The following is a 20433-nucleotide window of genomic DNA, read 5'->3' as shown; positions in this document are numbered from 1 at the left end:
GAGGGCTAGATGGACAGCAGCGTTTCGTGGACAACGGGGAACATTAGCACTGGATGGAAAATACAATCCTAACAGACAAACCTGCACTAATATGGAAATGCACTATTCAAATTATGATTGTGAAACAGAAAGCGTAACAGGAAGCATGACCTGCGCAAAGGCATAAGGAACAGGGCAGCACGTCTATAACCTTCAGTCGCAAGAAAAGTGCCTTATCCACTGTTGTAAACTTCATTACCTGAGGGGAGAATAGAGACAGCACGCCGGCAGTGAAACGAGATTTGATGGTGGAATCCGTATCGCGCATTGCGGGACAGCTATATATCAAGGAGTTGGTATTAAGTCGTAAGTAATTTAAAGCTGGTCCCTTTCAGCATAACGTTCGTATATTAGCACTGATCTATTGACGGTTGGCCAAGTGGGATTTTTTGGTTCGAGATATACCTTAATAGGAGATTATACTCTGACAGAAAGCTAAACCTTATAAGGGACCCTTTTATGTAGAGGCTCCAATGAATCTTATAATGGAGTAACCCTCAGCAGATTCCTGTTAAACTCCAACTATCAAGATTCCTGATCAATTGGATCCCCATTGAGGCAGCGGTTAACAAAGTGCCATGCTGTGGACAAATAGCGGTGTAGTAAGAATTGAAGATAACATTAATTAAGAGAAAATTATATTTTGATGTCGCATTGACGCAGTCCTCACACAATCCATATCAGAGGATGGATGCATAGATACCTAAATCAGGCTGGTTCGGGACTCAGCTACAATATTGTGTAAACGGATATGTACTTGTAAATGACAAAGTATATTGTCTGTTGTAGATTTTTCTCTCTTTTTTCTCTCTTCTTTTATGGTTGTGTTGCATTTTGTAGTGCTCTCACTAAAATTCTCTTTCAATTCATTATTGTGACACCTTGTATGTAACCAAAAAATCTTTTTAATTGAGTTTTTTTAATCGTCATTTTTATTGTGATATTTGGTGGTTTTGGATATGAATTTTAATAAGTATTTTTTGATAAAATTTAAATCTTTTTAGTTTTTCATGTATTTTGTTGATTTGTCTATTACATAGGCTGTATGTTAAGAAATGTCACTGTGGGTATTTATCAATAGGAGACTTTTTGTCTACATGTTTATACAGCGACCAGGGAAAATTCATTTTTAACTTGAAAGAATAGAGGAACCCCTGGACCTGATGTCACCACAGATTCAGAGCTCGGCAGATCTGTGTGTACTGTCTCTAGCATGACAAGGCAGTCGGAACCTTTACAAATTAATTTAACATGAGAGCAGCTAGGTGGATAGTAAAAGGACAGGGGAGTGAAAAAACACACTTGAGCACAATACAGACTAAAATTAAGCTTTCGTGTAATACTAACAAAAAAATCCTTTACCTGCAACCCACTTTTCACAATGCTGAGTTACATAAATGAAAGAATAAGGTAATCTCAGTTTAAGAGGTCGAAATGAATTAGGGCATTCTGTTCTCTTTCAAAGAAATATCGACAGGCGTCCCTCCCTACATAAATCACAGCTGTAACGTGTTTGGCACATGAGCGAGACCGCATCATACGTGGATCTTAATGTCTTGCATGAATCTTTCAGCAGTTTGTGTCCAAACAAATATTCTGGGAAATGCACGTTTACACGAGGTCTTGTTCAACTACAATCTGCAGGAACATCTCCTTCTGCAAGCAGGAAAAGGAGTCATAACCGAAAATGCCCGTTTTCAAATGTACTTGTTGAGAAACATCAAGTATATGAAAGTTCCCAGGCCGTTAAGCTTGATCTGGACGAGGCAGGCGCTTGAGAATTCCCCTGGTTTCTCTTGTGCAGTGGTTCCAGCTCTTACACTGTATTGTGACTAGATTCTGCAGAGATCAGAGATGGTCTTCGGGAGCACCCGAGGCACTGGTACGATGAAAAACGTATCCAGCATCAGTGAACTCAAGACATTTCATCCCAATTCAAGCCACAATACCCAATGTCCTGTGCTCAACGGAGTGATGGCAATAAGTTTCCATGGTCTAGTAAAATGGTTATAATAGGGGTATACAAATGTGATATTTGCTTTCGTGTAATTACGTGAAATTTTGGGGAAATCGTACAAAAAGGTTTAGTTATGAAAAATGCAAATCAGTCAATTTTTGACATTAGGACGCATTTCGGGGTAAAAATGTGCATTCTGGTTGTTTCCATTATTTGCCCACACTTGTAGCAAAATGTTGCCACAAGATGAGCAGAATCACGCAACGTGGTGCAATTTCGTTATTTTCACACATCAAACTTTAAGTGAAATTTCCAACATTACACAAATTAAGCAGGTGCAACTTACATTTTTCCCAGACCTAGTTCCAAGGCATTCCTTCCCTAAGAGGGCTTGGAATATGAACTTTTTCACTCGAAGGGAACTCGCATCACTGTTTGATTCCTTTCTGGATTTCATAAACATATACTTGGACTCAAAATACCTCTTCAATTATGGCTCCTCCTTCTGGTTGTTTGTGCAATCTGCTATCAAAGGTCAAATTTTCGGACATTTTGATCTGGGTGCGGATTAAAAAATATTTTTAAAAAAAGCACCTGAAGAAGCAAACCCTCACTAATAATTTTCAGAACATAGTGGACACGGAGACTGAATAGCATCTGCTAACAGTGTAGCTTGTCATGTTGCTATCCATTGCAAGCATGCTATGTTGTCAAGCATACTATGTTGTATATTAGGATTCACAGCAATGCAGGAGAAAGGGAGACAGGTCCCTGCCTACACAACACTACACTGCTGTAAAACAGCAAGCGGTAGGTGGGGTAAACAAGGCTGGGGAAAAGAAGTGGAACCTCCCATGTAAACAAACAAGTAGTGGTGGTGATACGTGGGAGCAACCGTACAACATATACTTGTCACGAAGTAAAAAGTCCTCAAACAAAAAAAAGGGTTTCAAAGGGCACTGGGACCGGCTTGGGTAAATCCAATATCAACTAATGGGTAATGTCATAACCATGAAGAAATAAACTAATAGCTTCTCCTGAAAGTGCTCGCTGGCTCCCAAATGAAAAAAATAATTCAATTCAATGTGCTAAAGTGCTGCGAACTGTATACAAATCCTTCGTAAATTGACTCAAACTTCAGTCTGACCAGAATTCCAAAATGAAGGAGAAAGAAGAACAGGAAGAAAACTGTGAAAGTTCAGTCACTTTTTTTTTTAGAATACCTTACCATTCTCCTATGATCCCTCAAAGAAGCACCTACGGCACAGCTGTTCAAAGAAGCCAGTGACCCCTAAGTAGACTGTCCAGATCCCCCTTTCAAGTGGTCTTGGTGAACCATTAGCATATTACACCTCAATTGTGAGGAGGCGTTTTTCCTAAATAATGAATTTAATATATTTAAAAGGGGACCCGGCAAACAGTAAAATTCTCAGGAAAAATACAATGCAGGAAAAAAGCTAAACAATAACACCCTGTCAAGGACCTGTATGAAGCACTTGCCAAAAGACCATAGCAGCCAGCGCCTAATAAATGTGAAAGATATACCGGAATAAAACAAAGCCCTGAAATCTACCAATTTTAGGATTCCTGAGAAGAATCAGACTATGACTCACAGACACTATGGGACGCATTTACTGTCCTAAAAAGACAGAGGCCCGAAGTCTCCCATCCCTTCCAAACCGAGGTCTGGAAACGATTAAGTAACTGCTGCTGCCCAATAGAAATGTAATTTGATCTAAGGTTAAATTTAGGAAAGCGAGCCTATGTAAGGTACATTTTAGGGAAAGAAGCCTCTTTAAACCCTTAAAAGTAGATTCAAAATAAAGGAACCCACTTCACTTCATGTGCGTGTTATGACACAAGCAGCACAATCCCTCCAACATTAATACAAATTATATCGCTTTGTTTATAGGATTCTGGTAGGTTTTTAGGTTGAGTCTAGAGCCAACGCTGATGCACTGCTTTGCAAGACTTGTTGTAGTGGAGAAGGGAATAGAAGCCCCGCCCACACTCTGCCCATATTTGCCATTGCCTTGTGCCATTGTCTGTCTTAAATGCTGGCTTGTTGGTTTCTTCTTAATACCGCCTCCTCTTCATATGTCACCTCCCATGGAGACTGGGCCTTTTACTTCAGTTGTTACACAGTACCTTTTATTTAGTCTTTAAGCACTATTTTCTCTATCCAGTTTTTCTTGCTGCAGGTACGTCGTGCTTTTGTGCCTTCTTTACAATGCCACCCTCCCTCCAGTTGTCCGTGCCTTCTCTACTCCCAGCCCTCTCTCCAGTCCGTGCCTGATCTCCCCCCCCCCGCCTACTCTCACCTCCGGTTGTCCGGGAGGCCTACCATTTGCAATACAATAGGCCTCGCATTTACGTGCGTTTGAGCTATTGGGATTGTAAATGACAATGCCTTTTATTTAGATTTCTGTTTTTAAAACATAAATAAAACTCATTGTCATTTACAATGCCAATAGCTTAAACTCGCGTAAATGTGAGACCCATTGCATTGCAAATGCTTGTTTTTTAGTAACACTGGTAACAACTGTAATATTGATACTGATAGATTTATGTTAAATTATTAAATATTAAGCATCTGCGCTGCTCAAGAGAGGGCCTGTGCACTTTGAGCTAAGACATTAATGGACAAGGGGCCTGATTTAGATCTTGGAGGACACGTTACTCCATCACAACAGTGGCATATATTCCATCTGCTGAAATATAAATCAGATTCTATCCTATGGGATTTATATTTCAGTGGATGGGATATCCGTCACTGTTTTGACTGAGTAACCCATTTGCCGAGATCTTTTCTCCTGGCTGGGAGCAGAAGCTTTGATTATTAAAATGAGTTAGCCTACGTCTGTTGTTGGAATAAGAATGCAAACTGAACTGAAAAATATTCAGAAAGAGTAAAAGGACATGGGAAAGCTCTAATTTTTTCGAACCTAGAATTAAAAACACATTGAGATTACCCAAATTATTCCACACTGCCACTCACAATTACGTTTTGTTATGGACAGATTTACAGCAATAAAATAAATTCAAAACCCAGTGCAAATTGTTGAGATGGTCAAAGCAGACATTCCTCTTTGTCGATAAAATGCATGGAACTTAAACACTGCTCACCAAGTCTTCATTTGGAAAGTCATAAGGAGATTCCCATTTGATGACCGCTGAAGTTTTGAAAACCTGCACTGAATGCAAGTGACGAGGTGGTAACCGATTATCAGGAATCATCTTCAATCCAACATATTCGGAAGGTGGGCCTTCATATGGAGCAACCACCCGGACCTTAAGGAACATTTAAACAAAACAAATTAAATCCTTGTAAAACACGGATAAATACAGATAATGTATTAGGAGACACATTAAATATTCCCAGGCGAATCCGGACGTCCAGGGTGAGGCCTGTCCTCATTCCCTTCTAGGTTTTTGCCAGAAGGAAGATTTTACCTGCACCCTTTTCTCCCTTTCTGGATGACTTTTGTATCCATGACATATGGATGGTACTCTTTAGGACACCCTTTTTGACCGTCTCTAACACTTCAGAGTAGATTAGGATTCTTATTCTTCCGGTCCTGATGAATTGCTGCTCATCCGTTAGGAGAATCAAGGCATGAAACATGTCGACTTATTGACCCACTTTCACTTCTCACCCCATATATAGGTCTGCTGCAGGTTTAATTTCCTTGCCAGCCACAACTCTCCGAGTCAGCTTTTCACCATAGTATTAGTGCCCAGTGAATAAAGGTTCTTAGGACACCCACAGCTGTTTTTAACACACTTTTGGCACCCACTCTACACTTGCCCCACTACCTCATTGTCAAGGGCCTACTGGCTAACAACATAGAAGACCTCCGGCAAAGAGCTCCCCTGCGGGGTCCGTCGGGCATTGCAGCGCATTAACGATGAGCTTCCCTCTGATGAAGCATGACACCTCTCGGGGTATGTGAGGGACCTTGCTCCTTATTGGAGCTCCCCCTTCCCCTTCTTCCTTCTCTTACCTGTAACCCCGTTCCCCTTTGACCATCTTAATCATCTCCATAGGAACTGTATACCTTTTGATTCATTTAAAAAAACGGATAAATACAGATAATGTATTAGGAGACAATTTAAATATTCATTTATTATGTAGCAAGATCTCTTACAACATGCCAATATAAGCAAACTAAAGGCCCGTGGTAGGGAATATTATACCTTGCTTTACAAGAGGCACGTTTATGGCTTATTCTATAATCCAGATGGTTTGCAACAGTGCAGATGTCGCCAGTAGGTAGTTATAGTTAGAACCTACTTTCCATTGGAAAAGTGTCTTTTTCTTTTGCTATTAACTTTGGCACCATTTGACGAATCTTCACAACATTTTAAAACCCATTATGCCTCTCAATTCAGCTGCAGTAGGGACATTTTTGGGGTGATTCGTCAAGTGGGGGCCGAGAAAAAGGAGGGATTCCCAGTTTGCGTTTTACCAATGCAATTTCCCATAGGAATTTTGCACACAACTACAGCCTGAACATATGAACCGAATTACACCAAATTTGGCAGAAAGCCAGAGCTTGGCCCAGAAAGAACACGTTTTCTAATTTGGAGCAAACCCATTCAGTAGTTTTGCAGTTATTAAAGCAAACAGATTTATGTATATCTAGGGACAAAATGAGATCTGATTGGCTGCTAGCACTTCAATATTTTGAACAGAGAGTGTTGGTAGCCATTTTGGGACTTTGACTCGGCCGAGTCCCAAGAATTTTTTTTTTTTTAAATAAGACTAGGGCTAGGGTAGGAATACCCTGACCCCTTATGCCTAGGGGCGGGGTTTCACAGGGATCCCAACTGGGCGTAACTTTTTAATTTTTTTAAATGTTTATAGCAAATGGAGCATACATAAATCCGTGGAAAAATAACATAACATTTTAAAAAGCGTGTGCCCCAGAGGTGAGAGGGAGAGGTGTGATGCAGCGGCTAGATAGGCTGACTTCTGAGTTCAGGGTTCACGGCTCAATCCTCGGCAGCAGCTCAGCATCATGTGACCCTGGGCAACAGCTCACTTAATCTCCCCAATGGCCCCAGCGCCTTGAAACCCTTAAGGGGGATAATATGTTTGCACTTTACAAATCGGAATTAATTGATAACGATGGGGTCCCCAAGGCCTAACATGGCCCAGGGAGGGGGACACCGTGCCTACTCCCCTAAAAAATATGACTAGGCCAGAAGGATGGGGTCCATGGGGCAGAAAAATTAATATATGTATACATTCACTGAAAAAAACTAAGGTTAAAAGGAAGGTTTAGTTAGGCAATAGAATTTTTTCTAAAAATCGAAATTCAGTGAAAAAAACAAAGGTTACAGAGATGTTCTAGTTAGGCTCATATTTCACATGTACAACAACATAGAAACTCAGTAGTTATAGTCACCTGAGCTAACTATAACCTATGCCCCTGCAATTCACTGTTTATGACCTCACATACTACATCACTCATGACATGGGTATGTGAGAGTCTGCGTGGGTCTGTGAGTAGGTGTGTGATTAGCTGTGTGGGTCTGTGGCTGGGTGTGTGAGTACCTATGTGGATCTTTGACTGACTTTGTGAGTGCCTGCATGGGTATGTGAGTGGATCCGTGAGTGCATCAATGGGTCTGTGCGTGGATGTGTCAATGCCTGCATAGGTCTGTGAGTAGGTGTGTCTGTGTGGGTCTGTGACTGGGTGTGTGAGTGTGTGGGTCTGTGAGTGGGTGTATGATGCCTGCATGGGTGTATGAGTGCCTGCATGGGTGTATGAGTGCCTGCATATGTGGTTAGTGCCTTTCTAGGCCTGTGAGTGGGTGTGAGAGTGCCTGCATGGCTATGTGATTGGGTGTGTGTCTGTCTGGGCGAGTCTGTAAATGGGTGTTGTGAGAACACCTCTGTGGGTGTCTGAAAGTGTTTTTTTCTTTCAAAGTGCATCAAGTACGCAGATTTACACGAAGGGCCGCGCTGAGCCTCGTTAGAGATCCGCAGATTCACAAAGTAGGAAAAACCCCATTATACCTCAATTTTGCACCCAACATAGGTCCCTCTAACACTCCTCTGACACACCCATGGGGTGACCCATGACCCCTTTAATCATTTTACAGAAAAGTTATAAGTCTCCAGGACCGTTCCCTAATACTTAAAATGGTGGCCACAACCTTCCGTACAAGTTGAGGTCATCTAATCATGGCGTTGTTGGTGGCGTGTGATGTTGCAGATCCACTGCCAGAGAACCGCAGAGGGTTGGTGTTCCTAGATATACAATTGTGTTTTTCCTTTAGTAACTCTGCAACTACTGAATGATTTACACCAAATCACAAAAAGGGCTCTTTCTGGACCAAGAGCTACTTCTCCGCCAAATTTGGTGTACTTCCTTCGAGTAGTTCGGGCTATAGTTGTGTTCAAAATCCCTATGGGAAATTGCACAGGAGAAGCACACTTTTGGACCCCCCTCCCCCTTTTTCCCTCGGCCCCAGCATGACAGATCCCTCCAAAACGTTCCATGTAGAACTAGACATACTGTGCCACTTGTTTGGAACATTTCATGAAGATTCGTCAAACGGCACCAAAGTTATAAGGAAGTCAAAAATAGATTTACTATGGAAATTAGGTCCAACTAGAACTAGCAATGATGACCCCTAGTAGGACGGTGGAAAGTGGTGTGTGTGTGCCTGTGTGTCGTTTATGCTAGTTCTCTATGGGAACAGGATAAGTTTGGAAGCATGTCTATGAGACAGAATGTTGAAGAGACCCCCCACCCACCTGCTCTCTGGAGCAAATAAAGCAATTTTACATTAGAGTAACTTTATCAGACTTTAACAACCTGCAACGACTTTGGCTACAGGGCTCACAGTTTTGTGACCACTGAGTAGGAGAGGGCAAACAGAGTACATTAATTTTTGCCCTACATTATAGAAAACATGCATATAGTTTCACGCTTCAATATGGAGAGATCCAAGGGCTGAATTATGTAGCCGGCGCATTGTCCCACTTTGCACCATGGTGCACCTTTACCTGGGTGTGCCAGCCATATACCGAGATAGTGATGTGTCTTATGGTATATGCGCTGTCCCCAGTGCAGCTGTAAACACGTACCTGCCCAGGCACCTGTGCATTAGTGAAAGGCCGATTTGCTGTTTGATGCCACTAGTCCAACTGTCCCTCTGCTTGCATTTGAAAGGTGAGCAGAGATCTACTGCAGCTGGGTGCTGCAAGTAACAACACCTGCCTGCTGAAGGATGCCTTGCGGGGCCCTGCCACACACTACCCCCTTTTTAAGGGGTGCTTTCAGAAGGCACACTGATGGAGCGAGGTGGCAAACGCAAAATTTTGTGTACCCCTCGCAAAGTTAATGTCCCATAACATTAATATGTACTGATTGCATGTTTTGTGAAATTAACCAACTATAGAAGTAAAATGCACACATCATTTCATTATTACACACGGGGAGAATTAACTTGTTTGAATGATGCAAATAAAAACAGCTAATATGTATTGTTATTGTATTGTGAATTAATGCACAGCTTGAAAAATAACCAAAACGCAATTTATATGTGCTTATTGTATTCATTTATGTGGTGGAGAGGTCGAAATGTAAGTATAAAATGCATTTATGAGGCTTATTTGCTAGGTAACAAATAACTGGGAAACATTGATTAGGTGGGAGGTAAACAGAACGGGTTTAAATTCAATAATTAACATAAATCTGTGTTTGTTTTTACGATAGTTCCAAAAGTGGCCTCTGAGCCCTAGGCAAAGATGGTCGCTCGGGTAAACTGCGAGCAAGAGCTGAAATGCGCAGGCGTGCCAAAAACCTGCAAGTCAGAGTGAACTGCCTGTGCTCGAGGAGGTTCAAGGCTGATGTTGCCCGGAACCTAGGATGAGTGCCAAACCTGGACAAGTGAATGTTGAGATCATGAGAACTTTGCTTGATGTTGCCACTCAAGGAAATGGCTAGGCCAAAGACTGTCCTAAAACAAAGCCCCTTTATTTTTTCGCTGACACGTTGTGAAAATGATGCTGTAATGGTGAGATGATGCTCACCCACCCCGAAATTGTCCATTGAAATTTTGAATAAAAGATGTTAGATACTTTTTAGATATATTAAGTTAGGAAATTAGGGTATAAAAACCCCTGGATTTGACTAGAAGTAGTCGCCTTTCCAATTTCTATTGGAGATGCTGCCCGATTGCTGACTGATTCCTGGATGTAAGAATCTTTATGATTTTACTTGTTTGCTTTGCAGGATATTAGGATAAGATGAGGGTGTTAGTCAGGGATGTTAGGAGAAAATGAATTTGGGACTATCTGTTCTTTTCTAAACTTTAACTGAATTCTAAAAATGCAACTTTTTCTGAGCTCTAAATAAAAATGATGATTTTGAAGTAAAGTTTAAGTTTTACTGAATAAAGATTTACTAATGCATAAATGTCAGACATGATAAGGTTTTGTTCTGATTACAAATTAGATAAATGAAGAAGTAAAAGCTGGTCTTGGATTCTTCCTATGCCTAATTTTCATTCTAGTAGATCCATTGCCACTATGGTGGTGTGTCTGAATAAATAAAGTCTGAATAAAACCATGGTAAATTGTTTTAAATCTGCAGGTGTAAATAAGAAATAGTTAAATAGGTTTAGACGCTCCACCAAATGTTACAGCATTTCTCCAATTGCGATTCACCAAAGCCTTGAAGCCAAGTGTAAGTGATCAGGGTAAATGCGCAGTGTTATGGGCCCCACTGATGCAGGATTTGTGTGTGTTTTAAGGTTTCAGGGAAATGGTGAATATTGATTAGAAATAATTTTTGGAGTCGCGCTGTAGCAGGCACACTAATTGACAATACTCTTTTATGCAAGACACCCAACGCGCCTCCTCACTGCTCCTTTCTGTGTGTGCCATTGTCTGTAGAATGAAAAACAACTAGTGTACCCTCTCAACCAATTCTTCAAGAAATGTTACTTATATGGGGAAATAAACGAAAGTGAATGCGTTTTTCCCAGCCATTGATTTCGGCTGATTAATTTTAATTATTTTTTGATACTATATTAATTCTCAAAAAAGAACACATAATCTACTAAACAGATGATCTCATTCTGTACAATCTCGAATTACAATACAACAAACATTTCAAAAAACAATTATTTACAAATTCACAAAAAAGCAAGTAAAATGACAATAATTCAGAAAAATAATTACAAATAAACAGTAGTGACATGTGAAAGGAAATCACATTTTCGCATTTAAACAACACATCATATTCCCAAAGTCAAATGATGAATTATTGTAAAAGACTTATTTTATGCAAGAACAATGTCAAATATAATTGCCAAACTATGTTTAATATAGTTGCCGACGCGTTTCGAGTCCCGGTTTTTTATATTGCCGGACTCTCATCAGGGCTGGATGAGTCTTTTGATACAAGCCAACTGTTTATAATGAAAAAAACAACAAAAGAATGAATTGTAATGCGCTTCCCAAAACGTCTAAAAACTGATATCGTGTTTATCTGAACAAAAGCCAACATACCTGGCCAAAACCAGCGCAATTTGAGGGCTTGTGGTGGAATTTCATGCAGTGCACGTCACTCTGCAACAAATCAGCAGAGACTAAATGGTCTTGTAAACAAACTAACATAAACTTATGTTACTGTATCTAAAGAGCAAGGGTTACCTTGAAAGTGCTCTTGTGGGGCGTACATTTTTAAGACTTCACATTATGTGTCCAAGGTCACGTCGTGGCGTGCTGCCCGAACTGAAATCGATCTTAGTGTGAGTACAATAAATTCGAACGTTTGTTCGTGTCGTTCAAAATAATGGGGATAAGTTCCTAATGGGCAATTTGTACCGTTTCCACCCATTTAGATTTTATGACCCGAAGCGCCGTGACCTTGGACACATAATGTGAAGTCTTAAAAATGTACGCCAAACAAGAGCACTTTCAAGGTAACCCTTGCTCTTTAGATACAGTAACATAAGTTTATGTTAGTTTGTTTACAAGACCATTTAGTCTCTGCTGATTTGTTGCAGAGTGACGTGCACTGCATGAAATTCCACCACAAGCCCTCAAATTGCGCTGGTTTTGGCCAGGTATGTTGGCTTTTGTTCAGATAAACACGATATCAGTTTTTAGACGTTATGGGAAGCGCATTACAATTCATTCTTTTGTTGTTTTTTTCATTATAAACAGTTGGCTTGTATCAAAAGACTCATCCAGCCCTGATGAGAGTCCGGCAATATAAAAAACCGGGACTCGAAACGCGTCGGCAACTATATTAAACATAGTTTGGCAATTATATTTGACATTGTTCTTGCATAAAATAAGTCTTTTACAATAATTCCTCATTTGACTTTGGGAATATGATGTGTTGTTTAAATGCGAAAATGTGATTTCCTTTCACATGTCACTACTGTTTATTTGTAATTATTTTTGTGAATTATTGTCATTTTACTTGCTTTTTTGTGAATTTGTAAATAATTGTTTTTTGAAATGTTTGTTGTATTGTAATTCGAGATTGTACAGAATGAGATCATCTGTTTAGTAGATTATGTGTTCTTTTTTGAGAATTAATATAGTATCAAAAAATAATTAAAATTAATCAGCCGAAATCAATGGCTGGGAAAAACGCATTCACTTTCGTTTATTTCCCCATATAAGTAACATTTCTTGAATAATTGGTTGAGAGGGTACACTAGTTGTTTTTCATTGTTAATGGGCCCTACCTTCTCTCCTTCATCCTGTTGGGCCAAACCCCTCCTTTGTACAAAATTGTCTGTAGAATAGCGCAGGAGCAGCAGAAAAGTGTTTCCTCATTTGCAATAGGCTGCGCTCCATGCAAATGCGGGATTGCCCCCTTGAGTTGCACTGGCACAAATGTATCACAGACACCATCTTTATAACAGAGGGACTACAAAAAAATGTGCATCCTGTTCTGTAATACCAAGATGCCCTAGGGGTGCAGCCAGCAGGTTCACATGGTGGTTGTGGGACGGGGGAACACAGCGTAATACAGCTCATGGACGTCTGCTATTCGGCTTATAATTGCTACAAGCTTAAACCCAATATCAACACCAACTTTTGAAAAGAACGCAGCACCAGTATTCTTGTGAAAAGGCTTGCCAAAAAATAATAATATCCCATCAAACACTGCATTATTATAGCAATCTCCTTACCAAAAATAAATACTGTTCATCCCTGTTCACGTTGATTGTAATATTATGAAGATTTGTGGTTACGTTGCTTGGGTTTCTGTGTAGATCCAGAAATGAGGTGGCATAGCAAACTGCATAAACCTATAAAAAAGCACATTCATTTTATTAAAGCCAGTTTTTCCAATATTAGAATCTATACGAAATACATATATATTAGCATATCATACACTAAAAACATCAGTTATAAGCAGTTAATAGGATGATTATAAATGTTTCTTTATTTACTAGGTTTAACGAGCCAAGAATAACATCCAGAACCCTAGACTATGAAATGTAGGCCTGGGAGGTGAACTCCGGTTCGTTCGTGGAGTTTTCCTGTACTACGCCCAGCACGTGGAGTTCTACAAAGCGGAGCAGAGAGTTTTTCCTCACTCGCCACCTCCCAGCGAGATTTCGCAACATGGGTTGTCACGGATGGTCGTGACCGCTCACATTGAGAAAATCCACTTAAGGTGCAAAAAGAAGAAGCGTCCTCTTGCGGTGCGACTGGTGTCGTTCATGCTGATTTTCCAGTGCGGGACAAACACCGAGTGCTAAAAAATCAGTGCAAACCTTGAGAGTTAACGCACTCCACCGCTTGCGGAACTCCGCATCGCACTGAGTTTTTCGGTCACTTCGCGGAGTTCCGCATACCTGAATTCTGCCCAGGCCAAATGAAATGTGTTAATAACAAAAACAAATTATTTTGACGCTCAGTTGAAATTTCAAGCCCGACCTACAGTACACTTTCTCAGCAACGGTAAAAAACACAAAAACTGATAAAGCCAAAAGAACTGGTGTTCATATGGTGCACAGATTGGGCATGCACACTCCTTACAAACATCAAGGTGATTGTATTAAAAGGTTAACAGAAGCTACAGACACAAAACTGATCTTTATTTTTCGTGGCATCCAATTATCTGATTTATTAGCACCTAGCCCCTAATGTGGGCTAATAGGTCAAACTCCTAGCAAGGTGAAAATATTTACCGGACCTTTTGCTTTTTAACCCTATCTACTGGCGACGCAAATAAAATATTTGTCAACGAGGATAGTTCTCCTCTCCTTTTAATTCCGCTTCTGACAAGATATTGCATCATATCTAAAAGAAGCATGGTCAGAAAAAAAAAAAAGTTCCCTTAAAGGTTGTAGCCAACATTAGTTTATCTTCCTTGGCCAATGTGAGGATGAGCTCTATGATGAAGCATGCCCTCTAAGGATGAGTTATGGCCTTCAGTCCTAATAAATTAAGGTTTAGGCATGAAAGTTATTCAACTTCTTCTGTTGAGATCTGTGGTAGGGCTGGTATTGAATAATACAAAACAAGGATCCTTCGTCCCAGAGCACTACTTATTGTTCATGTACTTAGAGCAGAGAGGGAGTATTTTTGGGTTCGGGTTACTCTCCATTCCCTTGCAAAAATGTATTTGCAGTAGACAAGACATTCGTTAGTGGAAGATAGGAGACAAAGGGTCGTTTTCGAAGTACAGGCAAAATCACCTGTCCTCTCCTATTTTAATATTGCCTAGCAGTTGACCGGTTGCCCTCCCTCCCAACAGGAGACTCCTTCCTCTACCTCACCTTCTTGCTGACACAAAGACTATAGCCGGAAGGATCGAGCAAAAGTCTAGAACTGCCTCAAACCAATCCCAGAGCTGGACCTCTGGAATAAACTAGGTCTGAAAACCTGGTGTAAGTATGGATCAGAAACCACCAGTCACTTTGCCAATATCTGAAAACTGAGAAACTTCTTCTGAACTCCAAGGTTGGGGGTCACTGGCTGCCAACTCTTCTTTGCAAGTTCTGCAACTTGCCAGGAGGAAAGCTGCCTCAAGCCTGCCTTGAAGGAAGGCGTTGACTGACTGCCGAGTAGTGGTGCAGAAGGTGCCATTGTACTAAGATTACAAGCAGCATTGGCAGGGAGAACTTTGAAGTTGCCCAATGCGTCCTAGGGAAGGATCTGCACTGCCAGGCCATGTGGTGAGAGCTTGCGACGCTGGTGCCCTGTGACATGCCAATACCACACCAAGACTTCATGGAAACCGCAAATCAATCTCAAGGGATTTCCGCTAAGGCAATGCAGTGCCTGTGATGACTTGTTACTTAGGTAATTATCACTGCATTCAGCTGTCTTATCTGAATAAGCAAAGCAACGGAAGAGGCTTGGTGCTAGGATTGCCACTTCTGGATCATAGTTTAGATTTGGGGTGGGCCTTCTACTTTATTTAGGTTGTGGATTTGTGATTGGGCCCAAGGAAGGTATCCCGGCAGAGGAACACTGGACCGTGACAAGAGCAAATGGAGTGCGGCCTCTCTTCACCGGTGCTGGCACTGCCACTTCTTCTATTGAGCAAGTTTGTGTGCACCAGTCGCAAAGAGGAGAGTCTTAGATTATGTCAGTGGGGCTGTGGCTAAGTCAGCTGATCCTGCTCAATGGTCCGCATGTACCACCAGGGGCAGGAAATTCCCTTGCATCCCGCCAGTGAACACAGGCCTGGATTTCATAGGAGTGAAAGACGAGAAAGGTACTGCATATGGGTGAGACACCACTGGAAGAACTGTTACAGGGACTACTCTTCCTGCGCCTAACCTTAACCTGAGATGGTAGGGAAGACTAGATATAGCAGAGTGACAACAAGAGCATTACTCAACAGTTTTGCCAGGAGGCGTGTGTCCTGGCGATTGCATTGTTCATTGTGTACTAATCATTTGCCCTCTGAGATTTATATATATCATTACGCTGGGTGTTAGAAGTAAAGGTAAAGTAATTTTGTTTTTGTGGCGAGCTCATTTACGCTACATGGAGGGTCAAGTGCTATAAGGCTATGATTGTTCAAATCTGAGCCCAGGAACCACTGCCTAACTCCTGAAAATTTCCTTCGTTTTGTGATAGTAAACCATTCTACATTGTTCTCCCCATGCAAATTGCTCTAGGTATTAAAATAGAGCAGTTACTCCACAACTGAAAGCAATCTGCATGAAACTGGTGATTTGTGATCGGGCTCACACACAGTTTGCACACAATGCACAAGTTACTACTTGTGTAACGATATATCTTTAAGAGACATTAGTTATTGATAGATTCCTTACCTTAGAATATCCCCAGGCATCAGACTGGATCCAGAAAGTTTTGCTAACAGCACCTCTGCGCGTCATGTGGCGTCCTGCTGCTCCGCGTCCGTCGCTGGCGTCGTATGTGCCTAGATGACGTCACGGAGACTACTTAGGCGCCACCCATGCGCGCGGACGTCAGTTCTGTACCCAACATTCCGTGCCAAGAACGCAGAGCCATGCAAGAAACTGACCATTGGTGCTTTGAAACTAGGGCCCTGAAAGGGATGACCTTAACCCCAGTAATCAGTTTGCAGAACGGGAAGGATGGGAGGGGCGGTGCATCTGAAAGAGACACGTTAGTGATGCATTCCTTACCTTAGAATAGATACCCCCGCAATACCAACCCCGGTGGTGGATCTGCAAACAAGATTACACCAGGAAGTCACAGAGAACAGAATGGCTAAAGAAGTCGTATCTCCGGACTTGACTGTCAAGGCAGTAATGCTTGGTAAACGTGTGCAGCGAGGCCCACGTAGCTGACTGACAAATGTCCTGCAAGGGAATGCCACGTCCAAAGGCAGTAGTGGCCGCAGTCGCCCCGGTAGAGTGGGCACGCAGCCCCACAGTAGGCTGCTTCATAGCCAATAAGTAACAAGCTTTGATTCACAGAACGACCCACCGAAATATGGCCCGTTTGTGCACGGCCCGACCTTTTTTGGCGGCCACGTAGCCAACAAAGAGCTGGTCATCGACCGGGAACTGTTGTGTGCGCTTCAGATAGAACAAGAGCGACGTTTTGGGTCCAGACGGTGGAGCCTTTCTTCTTCTTTTGAAGGATGCAGAGGCGGAAAGAAGGTGGGCAAAGTGATGGTCTGCTCGATGTGGAAGGGCGTGACAACCTTTGGCAAGAAAGGAAAGGTCCTTAAAACCACCTTGTCTGGATGAACAGAAAGGAAAGGAGATCTGGAAGAGTCTGGAGCTCACTCACTCTTCTGGCAGAGGTGATAGCTACCAGGAAAGCCGTCTTGAAAGTGAGAAGACTCAAAGGACAGTTATGAAGGGGCTTGAAGGCAGCGCACATCAGATATGTCAAGACAAGGTTTAAATCCCATTGAGGCATTATGAACGGCAGGGGAGGAAACGTGTGTGTAATGCCTTAAAATAAACGGTTACCAACCGGGAACTTAAAAAGAGAAGGCTGATCTGGAAGCCGTAGAAAGGTGGAGATGGCCGAAAGATAACCTTTGATAGTGCCCAGAGCAGAGCCCTGCTGGGCCAAGGATAGAAGGAACAGCAGGACCTTAGAAAGAGGGGCAGAAAGGGGATCCACAGCCTTTGCTGTGCACCATGCCACAAATTTATTCCACCTGCAGGCGTATACCGTCTTAGTGGAGGGACGCCTGGCTGCCAGAATGACATCACTGACTTCAGGAGGAAGATCGAAAGCTGTCAACTGTCGCCGCTCAATCTCCACGCATGGAGGTGGGGTGACAGGTTTGGTTGGAGAACAGTCCCCTGCTGCTGCGACAGAAGATCCTCCCAAAGAGGCAGTAGGATCGGGGGATCGATCGCCATGTTGAGTAGCTCGAGATACCAGTATCTTCGTGCCCAATCCGGAGCCACAAGGATGACTTGGGCCCGGTCGCGCCTGATCTCATTCAGCACTCTGGGCAGAAGTGGTATAGGCAGAAAGGCGTACAAAAGACCGCAGCTCCACTCGCGATGAAAGGCGTCCCATAGCGAGTGCCGCCTTGGAAATGCCAACGTGCAGAATTGATGACATTGCAAATTCTCTTTGGTGGCGAATAGATCTAACCAAGGCTCTCCCCTCTGCAGAATGAGGCACAGAGCCTCCTGACAAAGGGTCCAGGACCCCACCCCGCCCTGCTTGTTGCAATACCACATAGCGGTGGCGTTGTCCATGAACACCTGCACCACACTTCCCCGGACAGAGGGAAGGAATGCCTTCAGTGCAATCCGGATCGTAGGAAACCTCAAAAGGTTGATATGGAGCCGGGACTCCGCCGGAGACCAGAGACCTTTGATCTCCGCCTCTCCCAAGTGGCCTCCCCATCCCAGGAGGGACGCATTCGTCACCACTGTGTGCTCGAGTTGGGCAAGGTAGAGGGATTTGCCATTGACCCAATCGCGATTCGTGAGCCACCACTGCAAGTGTTGTGCAGTGCCCTCCGAGATCCGGTTGTTATAGGAATGGTTGCCCTGATGCGGCGCCCACTGGAACTTCAGGTCCCACTACAGAGCCCTCATATGCCATCTGGCATGTTGCCCTAGCAGGATGCAGGAGGCCATCAGGCCCAGAAGCCGGACGGTCATCCTGACTGAAACCCGGGATAGAGGCTGAGAGATCTGAATCATAGCCTGAATATCCCGGACTCGCTGTTCGGGAGGTTAAACCCCAAACCGCCGCTCGGGAGGATAAACCCGAAACCGCGTCAAATCCATAATTCTTTTGCTCACCATGCCACCCCAGTTTAGACCTGGCCATATGCAAAACGGTCTTGACCCTGTGGCTCAAGGGAACAGTGCAGCCCGAACTGCCAAGCCAGGTCCTCCCTGGGCATGGTGAGCAAACAAATGATGGATTTAACCCAGATCTCTTGACTGTTTTGATTTGTTCTGCAAACCCCGAAACCATATGGCCAGGTCTAAACTGGGGTGGCGGGGTGAGCAAAAGAATGATGGATTTAACCCAGATATCTTGACTGGGGATGAATGTTTTGATTTCTTCTGCATTCTGTCCATCAATTGTGTGTCTTTTCCCTTGGTCAAGAGGGCCATAAGTTCCTGCTGAAGAAGTGCAAATTGATCCCCCGACATGCGGTGGAACCGAGGTGGCATGACCGGGGGAGTAGACTCGAAGGGAAGGAATTATCACCTCCTGATGAGTTGCAGCACCCACTTGTTGGAAGTGACAGAATGCCAATGGAGAAGGTGATGACGAATCCTGCCACCCACCGGCGTGGGGTGCGACCTGAAGCTCAGACTAGGAAGGCTTCGAGGTTGATGTCGCGGGGGCGAAGGTGGACTGGCCCTCATGCCGGCCCCTGGAGCCACCCTGGCGGCCTCCACGCCCACGGGCTTGCTGAGTTTGGTTCTGCACAGGCTTTTGACGGAACGAACGGGCTGGGGTGCCTATGCCATGGCCACGAAAGGAATGAAAAGCAGACGTCGCCGGGTGCGTGGCAGAAAGGCCCAATGACTTGGCCATAGCTCAAGAGTCCTTAAAACGCTCCAGTGCAGTGTCGGCCTTATCACGAGTGCCGTCAAAAGGCATGTCCATGAGCGAGCTCTGGACGTCGAGGGAAAATCCGGTGGACCTCAACCAGGCGTGGAGACGAACTGCCACGGTCGTGGAAATTGCCCTACCGAGGGAGTCCGCAGTGTCCAAGCCACAACGAATGGCGAACCTAGCCGCGTCCTTACCCTCAGCCACAGCCTGAGACAGCACAGTCTGGACTTCCTCCAGGCAACACCTCAGCAACGGTATCCCACAGCGCGTGGGAAATAAGGCCCAAAAGGCACGCGGTGTTCACCGACCGCACCCCTTATCCGGTGGAGCCATGGGAAAAGCACTCTGGGACGTCGAAGCTTGAATGACCAGACTCTAAGGTGTGGGATGGGTGGTCAGAAACGCTGGGGTCACCCGGAGCCGGACGATGGCGCCTGGCGACGTTCTTATCGACAGGGGCCCCTGTGGCTGGCCATGACCAAGTGCCCAACAAGACTTCAGTAAAGGCATCATTAAAGAGCAGCAGTGGCTCCGATGAAGTGGACACCGACTGAAGCACCTAAGTGAGGAGATTAGTCTTAAAGGTCACCGCGGGGAGCTCAAGGTTAAGGACCTCAGCTGTCCAACGGAGCACCACAGTATACGAGGCAACATCCTCCATAGTGGATGGGGGAGAGGCATACCCCGGATCAGAGGATGCGTCAAGGCCGGAGGCCTCCTCCAAATCGTCCACCTAGTCCTGCTCATAATCACACTAACAAGCAAGATGGTCCTCTGACCCCTCCCAATCGTCCTCCACCGCCGGCGCAGTTGGCACAGGCCTTGGCGGCAGGGCAGGGATTGGGGAGGGAGAATGGCGCTGAGCCGGCGCAGTGTTCCAGTTCAGATCCCAGGCAGGGACAAAACTGTCTGGGAACCGGAGGAGAGGCGGAACCAGCGG

At 43.8% G+C, this 20433-nt stretch overlaps 1 protein-coding gene across 1 annotated transcript in view; it reads right to left on the bottom strand.

Annotated features, from left to right (window-relative positions):
- The window catches only part of SORL1 (sortilin related receptor 1), an 852839-nt gene that overhangs the window by 53947 nt on the left and 778459 nt on the right, over positions 1-20433 (bottom strand). Inside the window, exons 42-43 of the mRNA XM_078682321.1 lie at positions 13172-13291; positions 5123-5287 (exon numbers count right to left, since the gene is read on the bottom strand). Coding sequence (XP_078538447.1) covers positions 5123-5287; positions 13172-13291 — 285 coding nt within the window. The remainder of the gene's footprint in view (positions 1-5122; positions 5288-13171; positions 13292-20433) is intronic.

The sequence above is a fragment of the Lissotriton helveticus genome, chromosome 3_1 (genome assembly GCF_964261635.1).
Source record: "Lissotriton helveticus chromosome 3_1, aLisHel1.1, whole genome shotgun sequence".
Classification (NCBI taxonomy): domain Eukaryota; kingdom Metazoa; phylum Chordata; class Amphibia; order Caudata; family Salamandridae; genus Lissotriton; species Lissotriton helveticus.
This window is presented reverse-complemented; position numbering and strand designations above follow the sequence as displayed.